A 15,414-nucleotide genomic window follows, 5' to 3' on the forward strand; every position below is an offset into this window, starting at 1 on the left:
CAAACACAAAAGCAGAAAACACGAAAACATTAACTCACAACGCGAACACAAAAGCAGAAAACACGAAAGCATTAACTCACAACACAAACACAAAAGCAGAAAACACGAAAACATTAACTCACAACACAAACACCAAAGGAGAAAGCACAACAACATTATCTCACAACGCCAACCAAATCAAAAACCGCAAACAAAAAAGCCACAACACAACGGAAATGCATCTCAAAACGGAAACGCAATTCAAAAAACAACAACGTGCGATGTTTCCTACGGAGTCCTGCTAGGGTCAGGTGTGGATCTGCACTGCAAAAAACACCTTAACTAACTTTATACTACCACTAGCATCAGGCTAGTATATTCGTAATATATTTGTATTATTGTTTCAAATCTTGTGTGACCTGAAGAGGCCCAGTTTGCAGATTTCTCTGCCTTAACTCGGTTAACTCAGATAAGAGGGTTACAGATCCAACGGTCTGTCAGCCAAGGAAAACACTTTGCTCTGAAGCATCTGCTGAGAAATGTGGTGATGGCAGCTTCATGTTTCGAGCCCGTTTGTCTTCTGTGAAAACACCAATGCGTCTCTGATAAGTGAGATGTTTGAGGTCTCGCACAAAGTTCATGTTTGGTTTAAAAATAAAAAAATAAAAAACCTGTCAGAGAGGGCAGAGCAGGTCACGACGCATAAATGTGATCTATTGTTTTCTTTTGCAATTGTTGTTCACCTGGGAACTAGGGCTGAAAGATATGGACAAAATGTCATATCTTGATATTCATGCCAGATATCTCGATATCGATACAATACAATATGACTACAGGTTCGGTGAAAACCAAGCATTTTTCAGAAAAATAAAAACATAATACAAAAGATTGTGGAAACTTTCCACATGGAAAGTGCAGTTTTATTGATGAGAACTCACTGCCAGTCATCAACATTAACATAAAGTCACCAAAGAATAAATTAAAAATCAAACATTTTACTGCAGCTCCGCTTTAATGTTTGATGCGTTATCAGTCATCACGCAAACCTGTTGGTCCTCCTTCAAGCCCAGTCTGCTAACGCACCTCTCATCTCCTGCGCTATATTATCACCTGTATGCTCCCCGGGGAAGAAGGACGTCTGCAGACAGCGGCTCTTGAGTTCGGAGTTGAGTCGTACCGGTTGACAGAAAAAATGAATCACGAATGCGAGAGAAGTAGGATATGTTCTTTTTCTTCTTTTTTTTTTTAGAAATAGGTTACATTATCTAAAAAGAAGTCACTGGTTGGTGACTTACGTCACTACATAGGTACGGGGCACAGAACGAGGGAAGACAACTTTGAGATAGAGGATGCACCGAGCTGTTTAAAATCACCTGTGTGGCGGCATTTTGGATTCCCTATATACACAAATACAACCTGCGAGAAATGGACAGACAAAACCAAAACAGCATGTAAATATTGCAAGAGACTGCTAACATATAGCGGCAACACGAGCAACATGCAGCAGCATATTAGCCGCCACCACAGTGAGAAGCAAAGCAATGTTACGCCACCTCGTGAGCTGCCAAACTATAAAACATCATATCTTAATACACACAGCACAGACACCATTGCTCACTGTAGCTAAAAGCACAACAAAGAAAGAAAGAAAGCACCTCTAAGATTATTTTCTTTGTTGTGCTTTGGTCATAAATTGTCTGTAGCTCATTTTGATAAAAAAGAAAATCATGAGAAAATCGCATTGTGAACTGTATCGAGTCTTGGTAGACTCTGGTCTTTGCCATGACTTGGTCTCAGTTCCTGAAAGTCTTGATCTCATGTTGGTCTTTGGTAGACTTTGGTATTGGCCATGACTTGGTCTCAGTTCCTGAAAGTCTTGATCTCATGTTGGTCTTTGGTAGACTCTGGTCTTGGCCATGACTTGGTCTCAGTTCCTGAAAGTCTTGATCTCATGTTGGTCTTTGGTAGACTCTGGTCTTGGCCATGACTTGATCTCAGTTCCTGAAACTCTTGGTCTTATGTTGGTTTTGGTAGACTCTGGTCTTGGCCATGACTTGGTAGAAGTTCCTGAACGTCTTGATCTTTTGGTGGGCTTGGTCATGACTTGGTCTCAGTTCCTGAAAGTATTGGTCTTATATTGGTCTTGGTAGACTCTGGTCTTGGCCATGACTTGGTCTCAGTTCCTGAAAGTCTTGGTCTTATGTTGGTTTTGGTAGACCCTGGTCTTGTCCATGACTTAGTCTTAGTTCCTGAAAGTCTTGGTCTTTTGGTAGACTCTGTTCTTGGTCATGACCTCAGACCCTAAAGATCTTGGTCTTAGGTTGGTCTTAGAAGACTTTGTCTTTGTCTTGGCACATTCCAGTATTGGTTTATCTTGATCTTGGCCCCTAAAAGTTTTGGTCTTTGCACACTCTGCACTTGGTCATGACATGGTCTTGGTCTCTAAAAGTCTTCGTCTTATGTTGGATTTGGTAGATCCTGGTCTTGTTCATGACTTGGTCTCAGTCCCTAAAATTATTAGGCTTATCTTTGTCTTGGCACACTCTAGTCTTGGTCCTATCTTGATCTCAGTCTCTAAAGGTGTTGGTCTTGGACTTGGTAGTCCCCAGTCTCGATCTTGACGGTCTCAATTCCTAAAGGTCTTGGTTGTACATTGGTCTTCGTACACTCTGGTCTTGGTCATCACTTGACCTCAGTCCCTAAAGGTCTTGGTCTTATGCTGTCACGTGAACATACCGCTCTGCTTGTGATGAAAACTTTAATATCCAACAGTTGTCCACAGCCTCTCGTGTCCTCTGTGTCCTCTCCACAGTGCACCGAGTCAGACTTTGACTTTGGCACCGAGTGTCTTCTTCTGGCTCTGCAGTACTGTGGCACCAACGCCAAGCTCATCGAGGGTCCGCCAACACTGTGGAAGGTGAGACCTGCCAGGAGTCTGGTTTAAGGATTGTGGATCTGGAGACACTTTAGCTCACACATCTGTATCCCTGCTACTTATTTATCATGCAGGCATACAAAGACAGCTAAGACTTATTTTCTATATTCCTACATGTAGAAATTAGCTTAAATATAAATGTTTTCCCTCAATAAAACCTTAATTTTGACCGAATTGAATCAAAACTAGAAGTTTGAACCAGGTTTTTCTCTTTCTGCCCCAAGAAACATTGTCCGTGGTTCCTTCTCTGGATAATCCACAGTGACAATAACATTTTATTGATAATGTCTACCACTCATACGAGTGCTTCTTTATAGCATCACCGCCAACTGTGGCATCAAAATGTCAACAACAACGACTTGAAAAGACTTCTTAGGTCCTGGTCGAGTGAAAAAGGTTCCTCAAAACACAAATTACTGCACCACAGATCAATGAAAAGCAAAGATTAAATAAGAGGTTTAAAAATAAATATCCTTTTGTGCAGCATAATCCCCCCCCCCCCCCCCTGTTTTTTCTCGAAAAGGTCCATTTCCATTGGTGCTGTTTTCTGTTAGACGTCTGGTGACACCTGGAACCGCTGATGTGGAGTAAGCAGGACACTGTCTCTTGGGGGAACCACATTTTTGTTGTGTTCTCTAAATTAAATTCTCAGTGCTTTGAAGAGCATAAACAAAATTTGACTCATCTTTTTCGTATTTGGAGGGTCGGGATCTAAGGTCTGAGATACTTGTGTTCTAAATTACAGTGTTTTTGTTTTGTTAAACGGATAGTTCAGGTTTTTTGAAGTGTGGTCGTACGAGCGACTTACACGTAGTCGGGAAACCAGATTGAGACATGAAGGCTTGCTGTTATTAGAAACATGGCTGCCAGCGGGGACACAAGGAGAAACAGGCTTCAGCCACTTAACAATAGGCCGACAAAATAAAATCTACACCTGTGTAAGTCTTTATCCTGAGTTTTCTGACTGCAAACAGACCTTTTTCTCCCACACCAAACTCCATAGAGAAAATCAGCGACTTAACATCACAGCACACAGGAGTTGATCCACTGCTGGCTCCACTATAAAGTTAAATGTCTTATTTTGTAATTTTCTGCATTTTAAATCTTTTATTAGGATTTACTTAAGTGACACAAACTGACCACATGAGGCAGCAGTAGACCAGCAGCTCCTGTGTCCCTGTGAGTTAAAATCACTCATTTTCTCTATGGGCTTTGGTGTGGGAAAGTGAAGCGGTTTGAAAACTGAAAGTTTCCTGTCAATAACAGGTGAGATAAACCTTTGACCTTTGGCATGACCTTTGTTATGTTTCCTTTTTCACCTCCAGGTGACCTACAAACGGGATCTGGCTGCTGCAGAATCGATCGTCAAAGGTGATTTTAATCTTTAGAAATGCACCGTCCTGACACTTCCTGACTGTCTGTGTGTGTGTGTGTGTGTGTGTGTGTGTGTGTGTGTGTGTGTGTGTGTGTGTGTGTGTGTGTGTGTGTGTGTGTGTGTGTGTGTGTGTGTGTGCGTGTGTGCGTGTGTGCGTGTGTGCGTGTGTGCGTGTGTGCGTGTGTGCGTGCGTGTGAGCAAGTCAGGACGAGGGCTGAGAGAAGAAGAAGGAGCATAATCAGAGAAATGGGAATAAACACACAGCTCTGTGTGTTTGTGTGTGTGTGTGAGTCCATCTGCACCTGCGCCAACAATTACCTGTTTGATGATGACATCAGGTGATTATTCACAGAGCCTGTGAAGTCACCTGGGACTGCAGTTCTCACATTTGTCAGTGTGAGAATCTGTCAAGTGTCTCAGGTTGTGTGTGTGTGTTTGTGTGTTTCAGGGCCCAAACCACAAATTTCAGGGCCTGAAACAGCTCCTGGCACAAATTTGTGCGAGGAACCTATTGTTAATCCCTCAGATTATTATTCTATCCGTGGATTTGTGGTAATTTTTGAGGGCGTTAACGTGCAGACGGAGGTCAGGTGGGGCGAAAATGCGATACTGCCATGGTTCCCTGACCTGTGTGTTGCTCAAGGGCTCTATATTACCGCCTAGGGTGTAAACAGAGGCAAAATTGAGTTCCAGCAAATTTCCAGAAACTTGGTGAGAAGATGTTATCGACCAAGACGAACAAAAAAAGCCGACAGTAACCATGGTCTCAACTCAACAGGAAGTCGGCCATTTTGGAATTTTGCCGTTTGGTCCATAAAATGCTGAAAATTATGTTCGCAATTCCCCCCCCATAAAATGCTGAAAATTATGTTTGCAAATGATGATGATGATGATGATGATGATGATGATGTTCTCAAATATCTTGTTTTTGTCCACAAATTAAAACAATTTAGTTTTTCATTTCTTTGTTTTATGGAGCAAAGAAACCAAGAAAAATTCACATTTAAGAAGCTGAGCAATCAGAGAAACTTCAAAATAGTAAGCAATGGATTAACAGTGGATTAATTGAGTAATTGTTTCATATTCAGATGGCCCTAATCCTCTTCCGTACCTCCATGCAGGACAAACGTGGAGACATCTTTACGTGAGATTCCGTTGCAGACCAACGAGCGAGTAAAGTTAAAATAAAAGAGAGCGTAAATGGCAACGTGATGTCTGGGAAATGAAAAACTCCAACATCTCCTTCTCAACCAAAGACAAATTTACCAAAGATCCCTAGGACGATCAATAATAGTGGATAAAGACAAGCTCTTAGAAGTTGTCCTTCTATATTAAACTGTATGTTTGATCCTTGGATTTGATGTCATCCATGGTGTGGGAACCGTGGGTCTTATTTTTCACCTGCAAACCAAACATTTGAGGGATTATTTTTTCTCCCCTGACGTAGAATGATTTTGCCAAATTGCACAAATCAATGCTCATGATTCCCAAAGCTCACGTCACTGTTAAATCTTCAGCACATTTACGCCATCTTCAAACCATTCTACTCAAGAACAGCCCATAAAACCACTCAATTATAATGCTTTTACTGGTGTTTTTACAGTCTGTGCCGTCAGTTGATGTGATTTTTTTTATTCTCTCTTCTCTCAGAGTCTCTGTCACGGTCAGCCTGTGTTATCACAGGTGGATCATCATCACCGAGTGCTCAGACGCTGGCCCACGCCCTGCAGAAGTCGTCCAGAGCTCTGGACATGGTAAGAAACAGCGTGACGTGAACAGCTGATTCACTGTCCTTGTCCTGCAGTGGCTTTTGCCTCCAAAACCTGGCGTTAAAAACCTCAGAGTGAGCTCCACGTGGGTGGCCCCAGTGCTGAGAATGACCATCTGCACTCAGGGGGCCGCTGATGGAGACATCCACTCTGCTGCTTTCTCCTCCTCCTCCTCTATCCCCGACCTCCACCTCTCGCTCTCTGTCATCCAGCAGAGCAGATGGCAGTCATATTTCCTGTATCATGGGAGTTTGTTTGATGGATGGAGTGTTTAGAGATGAGCTCCTACCACCTCCTCGACTCAGTCAGAGTTGACATGCTCCCAGTTTTCCACCACAGTCCACTCCTCCCCCTCCCCCCACTTTTAACTCACTTAAATCCTTTTTGGCAGCATCGTTTTATCTAATTGTTCCTTTAAGACGATGGAAAAACAACAGTGAGGAGTGACAGTGTTTGGTATTAAATATGACGATGACACGGACCACACAGAGGTTTCCACGGGTCATTCTGTCTCTTTAAAAATTAAAAATAAATCGCGTGTGTGGCAGTTAAAGCTGCGGTAGGCAACATATTTTGGACATTAATAATAATATCCTTTCATTTGTCTGTAAATGATCAGAAATGATCATGAACTTTTTTGATGGATTTGGCGGCAATTTAAATGTCTCATTCATAGTCCGGTCCACTGAAACTCCAAATGTTCTACTTATCTACTACTTATCTCCCAAATCTACTTATCTACGTATAATTCCAAAGTCTACTTAAAGTTTCAAAATCTACTTAAAGCTCCAAAATCTACTTATAATTCCAAAATCTACTTAAAGTTTCAAAATCTACTTAAAGCTCCAAAATCTACTTATAATTCCAAAATCTACGTATAATTCCAAAGTCTACTTATAATTCCAAAATCTACTTAAAGTTTCAAAATCTACGTATAATTCCAAAGTCTACTTATAATTCAAAAGTCTACTTATAATTCCAAAATCTACTTAAAGTTTCAAAATCTACGTATAATTCCAAAGTCTACTTATAATTCCAAAGTCTACTTTTAATTCCAAAATCTACTTAAAGTTTCAAAATCTACTTATAATTCCAAAATCTACTAGTTTTCCACCACAGTCCAAATACCCCCCCCCCCCCCCCAAGTTTAATATGTGAAATTGTTAAAACGATGGAAAAATACTATATGCAAAACAGTGAGGAATATATATACACATATCACAAAGTATGACCTATGTGAGGACATAGGTCACCACTCTTTGCAGCAGATTTAATAATGATCTAATGGTTGCAGGACATCAGTTTTTAACCACTATGTTTTCCCTCTCTTTATGTGTTTACATGTATTTTGCGGCCGTCACCTGTTGCTCATCATCATAGAAAACACCCACGCTGACAAATTACACACACATGGTTTCTATGTGTATGGACAAACTTTCCTGGACCGTCAGCTCAGTCGTAGATGCAGTTTCCCCCCCTCCCCTCGGTGTCTCTGTTGGAGACTGGGTTCTGTTTTTTTTATGTGTTTCTCTTTGTTTTCTGCAGCGATCCAAACAGTTCGTCCTCCATTAAAGTTGCTCCAGCTTCTCCATCAGTCCCGTGTCAGTCACACAGGTTCTCGCTTCTCTGGGGGTCGGTGTCAGGCAGCCTCTTTGGAGCCGAGCCATCCCATATCCCCCTCGCCTATTTCCTCTCAAATCCACTGATATTTTCTCAACTCTTGGTTTAACCGTGAGAATTAACAAAACATCACTAAACTCATATCAGTGATTTGGGTGTTGCTACAGTACTAGTGCTAGTACTTATAATTCCATATCTACTTAAAGTTCCAAAATCTACGTATATTCCAAATCTAATTATATTCCAAAATCTACTTAAAATTCCAAAATCTACTTATAGTTCACAAATCTACTTATACTGTTTTTTATGTGTTTGTCTTTGTTTTCAGCTGCGATCTAAACAGTTCATCCTCCGTCAAAATTGCTCCAGCTCCTCCATAAGTCCAGTCCAGGTCCTCCGTCAGTCCCGTGTCAGTCGCTCAGGTTCTCGCTCTCAGCTTAATTGGATCAGAGCCATCCCATATCCCCTCGGTCTGGGCTCAGGTGGCTGCTGGGGTTGAGTGTGTTTTTCCGGTGCGTGTGTTTTGGAACCAGATACATCCTTTACAGGGAGTTTGGGAGGGAGGCAGAGACGAAAGATGAAGAACTGATATTGTCCCAGTGCTATTATACCAGTGTAATCCTATGATAAGAGCAGCTTGGGCTGCTTAATCTCAGTGTATGTGTGTGAAGGTGTGGGATTTGGCAGCAGGAGAGAGAGAAGAAGACATTTGTAGTCGGAATATGACTGAAGTGATCCTTTTAGCAGGATGTTACATGAGACACGCTTGACATTTAAGTCTCTTTAAATCCACATTTACTCCTAAAAAAAGAGAGAGAGCTTTTAGTTGTGAAATGCATAAAAATGAATATAACAAGTTCCTTGTGTTGATGTGGATATATTTAAAGATAATCCAGGTTCTTAGACATCAATTTCCAACTTGGAAACTGAAGTTTTAATTGCTCCATAAACCGCTTCCTCTTCTGCACCAAACTGCATCGGGAAAATCTGTGATTTTAAATCACAGGACACAGAGGTGTTCATCCACTGCTGCCTTCATCAGTAACTTGTCGACGAAAACTCAAAAAGGTTTTAGTCGAAAAAAGTATAGTCTGCTAACAAATTTATTTAGGTCAATAAGTATTGGAGATTGTTGTTGGGCAGTGTCACACATAAGTTGTGAAAATAGCAGCAGACATAATTTCAACACACTGCAACGCATTGTGAGCTTGCAGATTGGCTATTATTACACACAAAGAGATGACCACACTGTCACTGGATGTAAACATGGCTATACGTGCTGCTAAAGAAACACACACATAATGAATTGACGTTAGCGTAACAAAAACTAACTTTAGTCACTACTACTAACTACTCTGTCCAGTTATTGTCATGTCCTGCTTTCTTTCTGCCGCTAAATAATCCATCCGTTTGTTGTTTGCTAACACGTTAGAATAAAGATCGCTAACTTAAAATGCTAACGAGTCCACTTACATAGCAGAAGTGTCTGTCTCTGTCTTTGTTAAGAAGTACAGCCACAGTTCAGTCCCTCTGTGGGTTTCCTTATCCATCTTCATTCAACAGTGAACACACACACACACACACACACACACACACACACACACACACACACACTGCAGAAGCAGCAGCTGGGTACTTGCATATTAAGTAGCCATATGCTTTCTCCATGACCGTCAAAAAACAACAAAATCTCTGGAATGTGAGATCACCACACCCTAACTAGGAAATTGACAGGCACAATAAGCAGAAATGTAATGCCTTTTAAAGTCTGACGGACCACCCACTAACATTTTCGTCCATTCTCGTCTCGTCAACGAAAACTCCCACAAGTCTCGTCATGTTTTAGTCATCAAAAAGCCATGTTTATCTCGTCACCGTCTCGTTATTGTCATAAAAGAAAGTGGCGTCAACAAAAATATTTTGTCACCGTCATCGTTGACGAAAACAACACTGGCTAAAATCACTGATTTTCTCTATGGGGTTTGGTGTGGGAGAGTGAGAAGTTTACAAACTTCTATTTCCAGTAAGATACTACTGTTTAAAATCGAGATAAACCACCAGAAATATTCACAAATCTATCTCAGACTTAATCAGGTGTTGAATTTAGTGTATGAGTTGTTTTTAAGTGTTTTTCCTGTGACAAACACATGTAAAACAACCTGAACTGTCACTTTAAGGCTGCAGCTTTTTTTTTTTTTTTTAGGTTAATGTTGCTTAAATAAGTTATCATCAGGCATCAGTTATTACAGACTTTAAGTACAAAGGCTTAACACAGTCTCATGTATATAAAAGTACATAAAATGAGGAATAAAATGAAGTCCCTCTTCATTTCATTAAATAAAGCCATTAATAAATCATTACTGTTGTTTTATGGTGATGTACGAGGACATCCTCGTACTCCGTCCACATCAAAAACAATGATTTTGAGACACATTCATCATCGCAGTGAAGGTTTTTTTGCAATAAATCTCAATCTAGAAGAAAATCTGTAAAGGAAAATTCAAGGCTCACATTTCAAATCTGTCTGAGTCACATTCAATGTTTTCCCTGTGGTTTACACAATTTTAGACGAATGTCTTTGTCCGATAAGAGGAGGAGGTCCTCTTCTCTTTGACCTCAGCCAAGGATGTTGTGTTTTCATTGGCGTGGGTTTGACTCCAAGTTTGATCTTCTTTTAGCAACTTCCTGTCTGCAGGTTTTGACGGATTACTCACAGTTTTCTGTGATCATCCGAGTTTGTTCCCATTCAAACTTTGGTCATAATCTACACACTGATGCAGACTCCAGAGATTCCAGTCTCTTATAATGGACCAAACTATGGGAAAATACTAGAGTTTTGATGAAATGAAGTTTGTGTGTGCAGGATCAGATCATGAACTTTTTTTACAGATTTGGTGGCAGTTCCATCCAAGTGTTCCATTTATAGTCCAGTCCACTGAAACTCCAAATTTTCTTTTATTTTCTTTCAAATCCAGTTGTATAGATTTAACCATGAGAATTCCCAAAACACATCACTAAACTCCTATCAGTGATTTGGGTGTTGCTACGCTCTTAGTTCAGAAACAAGACGACTACTTAAAGTTCCAAAATCTTATAATTCCTAAATCTGCTCATAGTTCCACGATCTATATAGTCTAGTTCCAAAATCTACTTATACTTCAAAAATGTACCTATAATTCCCAAATCTACTTAAAGTTCCAAAATCTACTTATATTCCTAAATCTACTTATAGTTCTATGGAAGCAAATTTGTGCCATTATCCAAATTAAAATGCATTAACAGAAATGCTTTTTCATTTTCGATAGGGAGCTGCATTTTGTGACTCATAAATAAAATGAATAATTAATATTCCAAAATGCATTTTCATTTGGGAATGCACTTTTTGCAGTGAACATGAAAACGAAAAAGCATTTCTCTGTTTGCTTTGTCTTTTAATTAAGTCATAGAAGGAGCAGTCTTGAATTTGAAAATGCAGCTCCATTTTGAAAATGAAAAAGCATTTCTGTTAATGCATTTTAATTTGGATAATGGCACAAATTTGCTTCCATAAAGTTCCACGATCTATTTATAATTTCCAAATCTACTTATACTTCCAAAATATACTTATAATTCTCAAATCTACTTATAGTTCCACAATCTACTTATAGTTCCACTATCTACTTATACTCTAATTCCAAAATTTACTTATACTTCGAAAATGTACATATAATTCCCAAATCTACTTATAGTTCCAAATTCTACTTATAATTCCAAAATCTACTTAAAGTTCCAAAATCTACTTATATTCCACAATCTACTTAAAGTTCCGAGATCTATTTATAATTCCCAAATCTTATACTTCCAAAATTTACCTATAATTCCCAAATCTACTTATAGTTCCGCAATCTACTTATAATTCCCAAATCTTCTTAGAATTCCAAAATCTACTTAATTTTCCAAAATCTACTTAAAATTCCCAAATCTACTTACAAGTCCAAAATCTACTTACAAGTCCAAAATCTACTTATAATTCCCAAATTTTCTTAAAATTTCAGAAAATACTTAGAGTTCCTGAATCTACTTAGAGTCCAAAATCTAGCTCCATCAAATAATTATGTCTTCAGGTGTAATTTTTTAAATCTGCTTTGTTACCGTGTTTGATCCCAAATTCATCCACTGTCAAGCCTAAAAATCTAAAAAATCCTTTTCGTTTACATCCTCTCAGAGGAGCTTCGAGTTTTCGAGTCTCTGCTGCTTCTTGGCTCCTCGGTCTGTGTTTAAATTAAGAATTTTTAAATTTTAATAAACATTCCCGCTTTGGGGATTTCACGGACACACTGGTTTGCATCAAATTGCAAATCTACATTTCAGGGACTGAAATAGATGTTTTTTCCCTCTTGAAGCCACAGTTTATCTTTCAGGACCAATTAACGCTCCGACATGTGTTTCCAATACCTTGTGTTATTTTAAAGGTTATGACGACTGTACGTCGAGGCCAAACTCCAGACCTTGACTGTTCATTTCTGCGTTTGTCTCCCGTGTGTCTGTGTGTTTTTGGACAGAAATAATTACAGACATGAAAACAAAGAAAGAGAAATGGACGCGTTGTACGCCATGGACTCTCTGGACAGAAAGTGGATGGAATGATGATGAGGACCCAAAATGTCCTGGTCCTTTTTTGTGTGCTTTTTTACGATTCTTGGCGGCACGACTGCCTTCAACTCAATTTGCAGAGTAATGAAATTGAAGTTGGCTTGTGTTTGATTGCTGATTCTTTATTTTTGCACATGGCAGAGTTTTCAGCTCAGACACAGTTAGAGTGTCGACTGATGTGAAGGTTGCTCTGATCATCTCTTTCTCTCTTTTTTACTCTTTTGTTTGCAGGAATTGAACAAAAACTTTTTCCTGCATTTTCCAACGCACAATGGAAAATTTTAAAATTAGGCGAAGAATCTTCAATTCAATTTTATTTGTGTAGCATAGCCAACATCATGGAGAGCACTAGGCATCAGTGGCAGAAAAAGCTCAATTTTAATAGTAGAAGAAGTCTCTGACAGAACCAGATTCAAACGTGCAGCACCTACCGAGACAGGTTGGGGTGAAAGGAAAAATTTGGGGCCAGAAAGAGAGACAGTTCTGAGTCTGTATGTTTATAGAACTGCAACGTGCTGAAGAATTATACTGATATCAACTTTAATCATAGCATAATTATAATAATAATAATAAAACCCTCGGATCTGGATCCTGCAACCTGCAAGATGAGGACGCATGATGACCAAACAGTGTGGAGATTCTCCGGATGATGTCGCGTACATTCCGGCGGTCAGACTCCGCTCAAAATAGAGGATAAAAATAATAATTTCTGTGTGTGGACACCTGGATGTCTAACGACTACGGCTGTCAAAAGATTAACATTTTTAATCAGATTAATCACAGGGTAGCTGTGGATTAATCACGATTAATCACGATTAATTACCATTCGTAAATATGCCAACAAAATTCAAATTTTCTCTTTATATTGTTGTAGGAACAGAGAGATAAATAAAGTATGTGAAAATATAAATGTAAAGAACAATAAAATACTGTAAATAACTTTTAAAAACCTAAACAAACTTAGTAAAAAATAAACATTACATTGTAAAAAACCCACATTATATGACAATATAAATAAATAGAAAAAAAACAAAAAAAAACTATACACTGCACTGTGAATAACTCGCATTATAAACAAAATATAAATGCAGAGATGCAGCTGCTCACTGATGCATTTAGGCTCCGAGTGTCGGGAGCCCCCCTATCAGCTCTGGGCCCCTAGCAGTTGCCCGCCTCCTTGCCTGTTCATAAACTGCATGTCTACTCGTAGCACGATGCAAGTGAGAAAGTGCGTTAATGCATTAAAAAAAATTAACGCGTTAATTCCACAAATTAATTGTGTTAATTTTGACAGTCCTACTAACGACACAAGTTCTTTTACGTACTGGGAGAAAATAAATGAAATGTAGAGAGCGTGGCCAGCAGTCAGCAAAAATTTCGGCGGCGTTTGGTTTGAATGCAGCAACAAAACACAAGCCTTGAAACTTGAAATAAAGACCAATTTCTACTCCATTAATCATCTGCTTTACGTCCCAAACGTTACCTCTCTACCCTACATACCTGCTGTGTGTCTTTTGTATTGCTATGGACGCTTACTCTATACTTCCCCTGGAGTGCGGCAGGGTGCAGACATCAACAAACAATTGCAGAGGTTGTTTTAAATCTCGGTTGATCCAAAACGGATTGAAATGGAAAAACATGGCTGTTATGTCCATTATTGACCATCAAAGCAGCGATAATAAAAATGAGGAGCAAAAAAAGAAAAAAAAGCGGAGTTTTTTCTCTGCTGGCACAGATGTGTCGCCAGACGGCTCAGGTTTTTGAACCTGTGCTTGTTGTGTCCACCAGAGTGCAGGATCTTGACTGGGTGAGATGCCGTCTGCATTCGTGTAGTGTCATCTTATTGTTGTGTCTCCCACCCCCCTCATAAACTTTATCGCAAGCTCGTTGGCACTGCACGCACGCACACACACACTTGGACATGCACAGCTGCTGGAGAGAACAGCTGTTGTCACCATGTAGGCTAACATTACAGACGAACCAACCTTTGAGCACCATGGACAGCGGCCGAAGCTCCATTGTTACCTTACCGACCCGCCCTCACCTATTCCATTGACAAAAATGGGCCGGTGACTCGTCCTCCGCAATGCGTGCACCATCATCTGAGAGCTAACCATTTCGTGCACAGCTTCTTTAACCTCGTTGGTCGTGAACTTTTACGTGTTTGTGACACTTCGACTTTTTTTAATGAAATGTTTTTTTGTCGAGGTGCGCACGTGTCAATTGTCGATCGTTTTGTCGACAAAAAAGTCCCATCACTATTACCTATCAGTTTCTACCAATTATCACTTATTTTTACACGTTATACATCTATTTATTAAAAAACGTCTTATTTTTCAATGAATCGATATATAAAATAGCGTTTGAATTCACCCTATTTCACCAAAAAAATTAAAAATGTCAGGGTCCCATAATCTGTGTTCTACTGCACAACTGCTCCTTTAACGAGCAGAGCATGAGCTGAACATCAACCGTCATCCTCTGTGTTTCAGGCTCTGGACGTGGTCCCAGATCTGACGGCAGACGACGGCAGGTATCTGTTAACGGAATGCAACTTCATCCAGGTTTCTGTAAGTCTGTGAAATCCTTGTCTGCTCCAGCCAAACGCACTCAGTTTTCCCTCAAACCTCCCAGAACATACTTCAGTGTGTACTCAAGTCTTTTCTTTTCTGTGTCTGTGTTAATGTTGTGGTTTTGATCTCCAGGTGAATCGTCGTTGTCTGACTGAGCTGAAGTCCTTACTGACGGATTTGGAGGCAGCGAATCGAGCTGTTCTTCAGCCACTGGTCGTTATTTGGGTGAGTTCAGCACGACTCGTGACTCAACTTTAAAGTTCTTCTTTATTTATTAACTCTTGATGAGCTGTAAACACTGATAACCATTTATATAATCCAACCATGGTGCTATGTTTGGAGAAAAGGATAAACATCCACCATGGATGACTTTAATATCCTGTGTTTTGTTCTAAACAGAAACATGAAGTCAAAAACCTATCAGTTTCTAAATTATCACTTATTTTTACACGTTATACATCTATTTATTAAAAAAGTCTTCTTTTTCAATGAAGCGATATATAAAATAGCGTTTGAATTCACCCTATTTCA

General features: G+C 39.6%; 1 protein-coding gene across 3 annotated transcripts in view; it reads left to right on the plus strand.

Moving 5' to 3' along the window:
- Window positions 1–15,414, plus strand: part of crppa (CDP-L-ribitol pyrophosphorylase A) — a 72,564-nt gene that overhangs the window by 17,033 nt on the left and 40,117 nt on the right. For all 3 annotated transcript variants that reach the window (XM_083898423.1, XM_083898425.1, XM_083898424.1), the window contains exons 4-8: window positions 2,792–2,896; window positions 4,240–4,285; window positions 5,940–6,043; window positions 14,803–14,880; window positions 15,016–15,108. In XM_083898423.1, the coding sequence (XP_083754549.1) occupies window positions 2,792–2,896; window positions 4,240–4,285; window positions 5,940–6,043; window positions 14,803–14,880; window positions 15,016–15,108 (426 nt within the window). The remainder of the gene's footprint in view (window positions 1–2,791; window positions 2,897–4,239; window positions 4,286–5,939; window positions 6,044–14,802; window positions 14,881–15,015; window positions 15,109–15,414) is intronic.

The sequence above is a fragment of the Microchirus variegatus genome (assembly GCF_963457635.1).
Source record: "Microchirus variegatus genome assembly, chromosome: 1".
NCBI lineage: Eukaryota > Metazoa > Chordata > Actinopteri > Pleuronectiformes > Soleidae > Microchirus > Microchirus variegatus.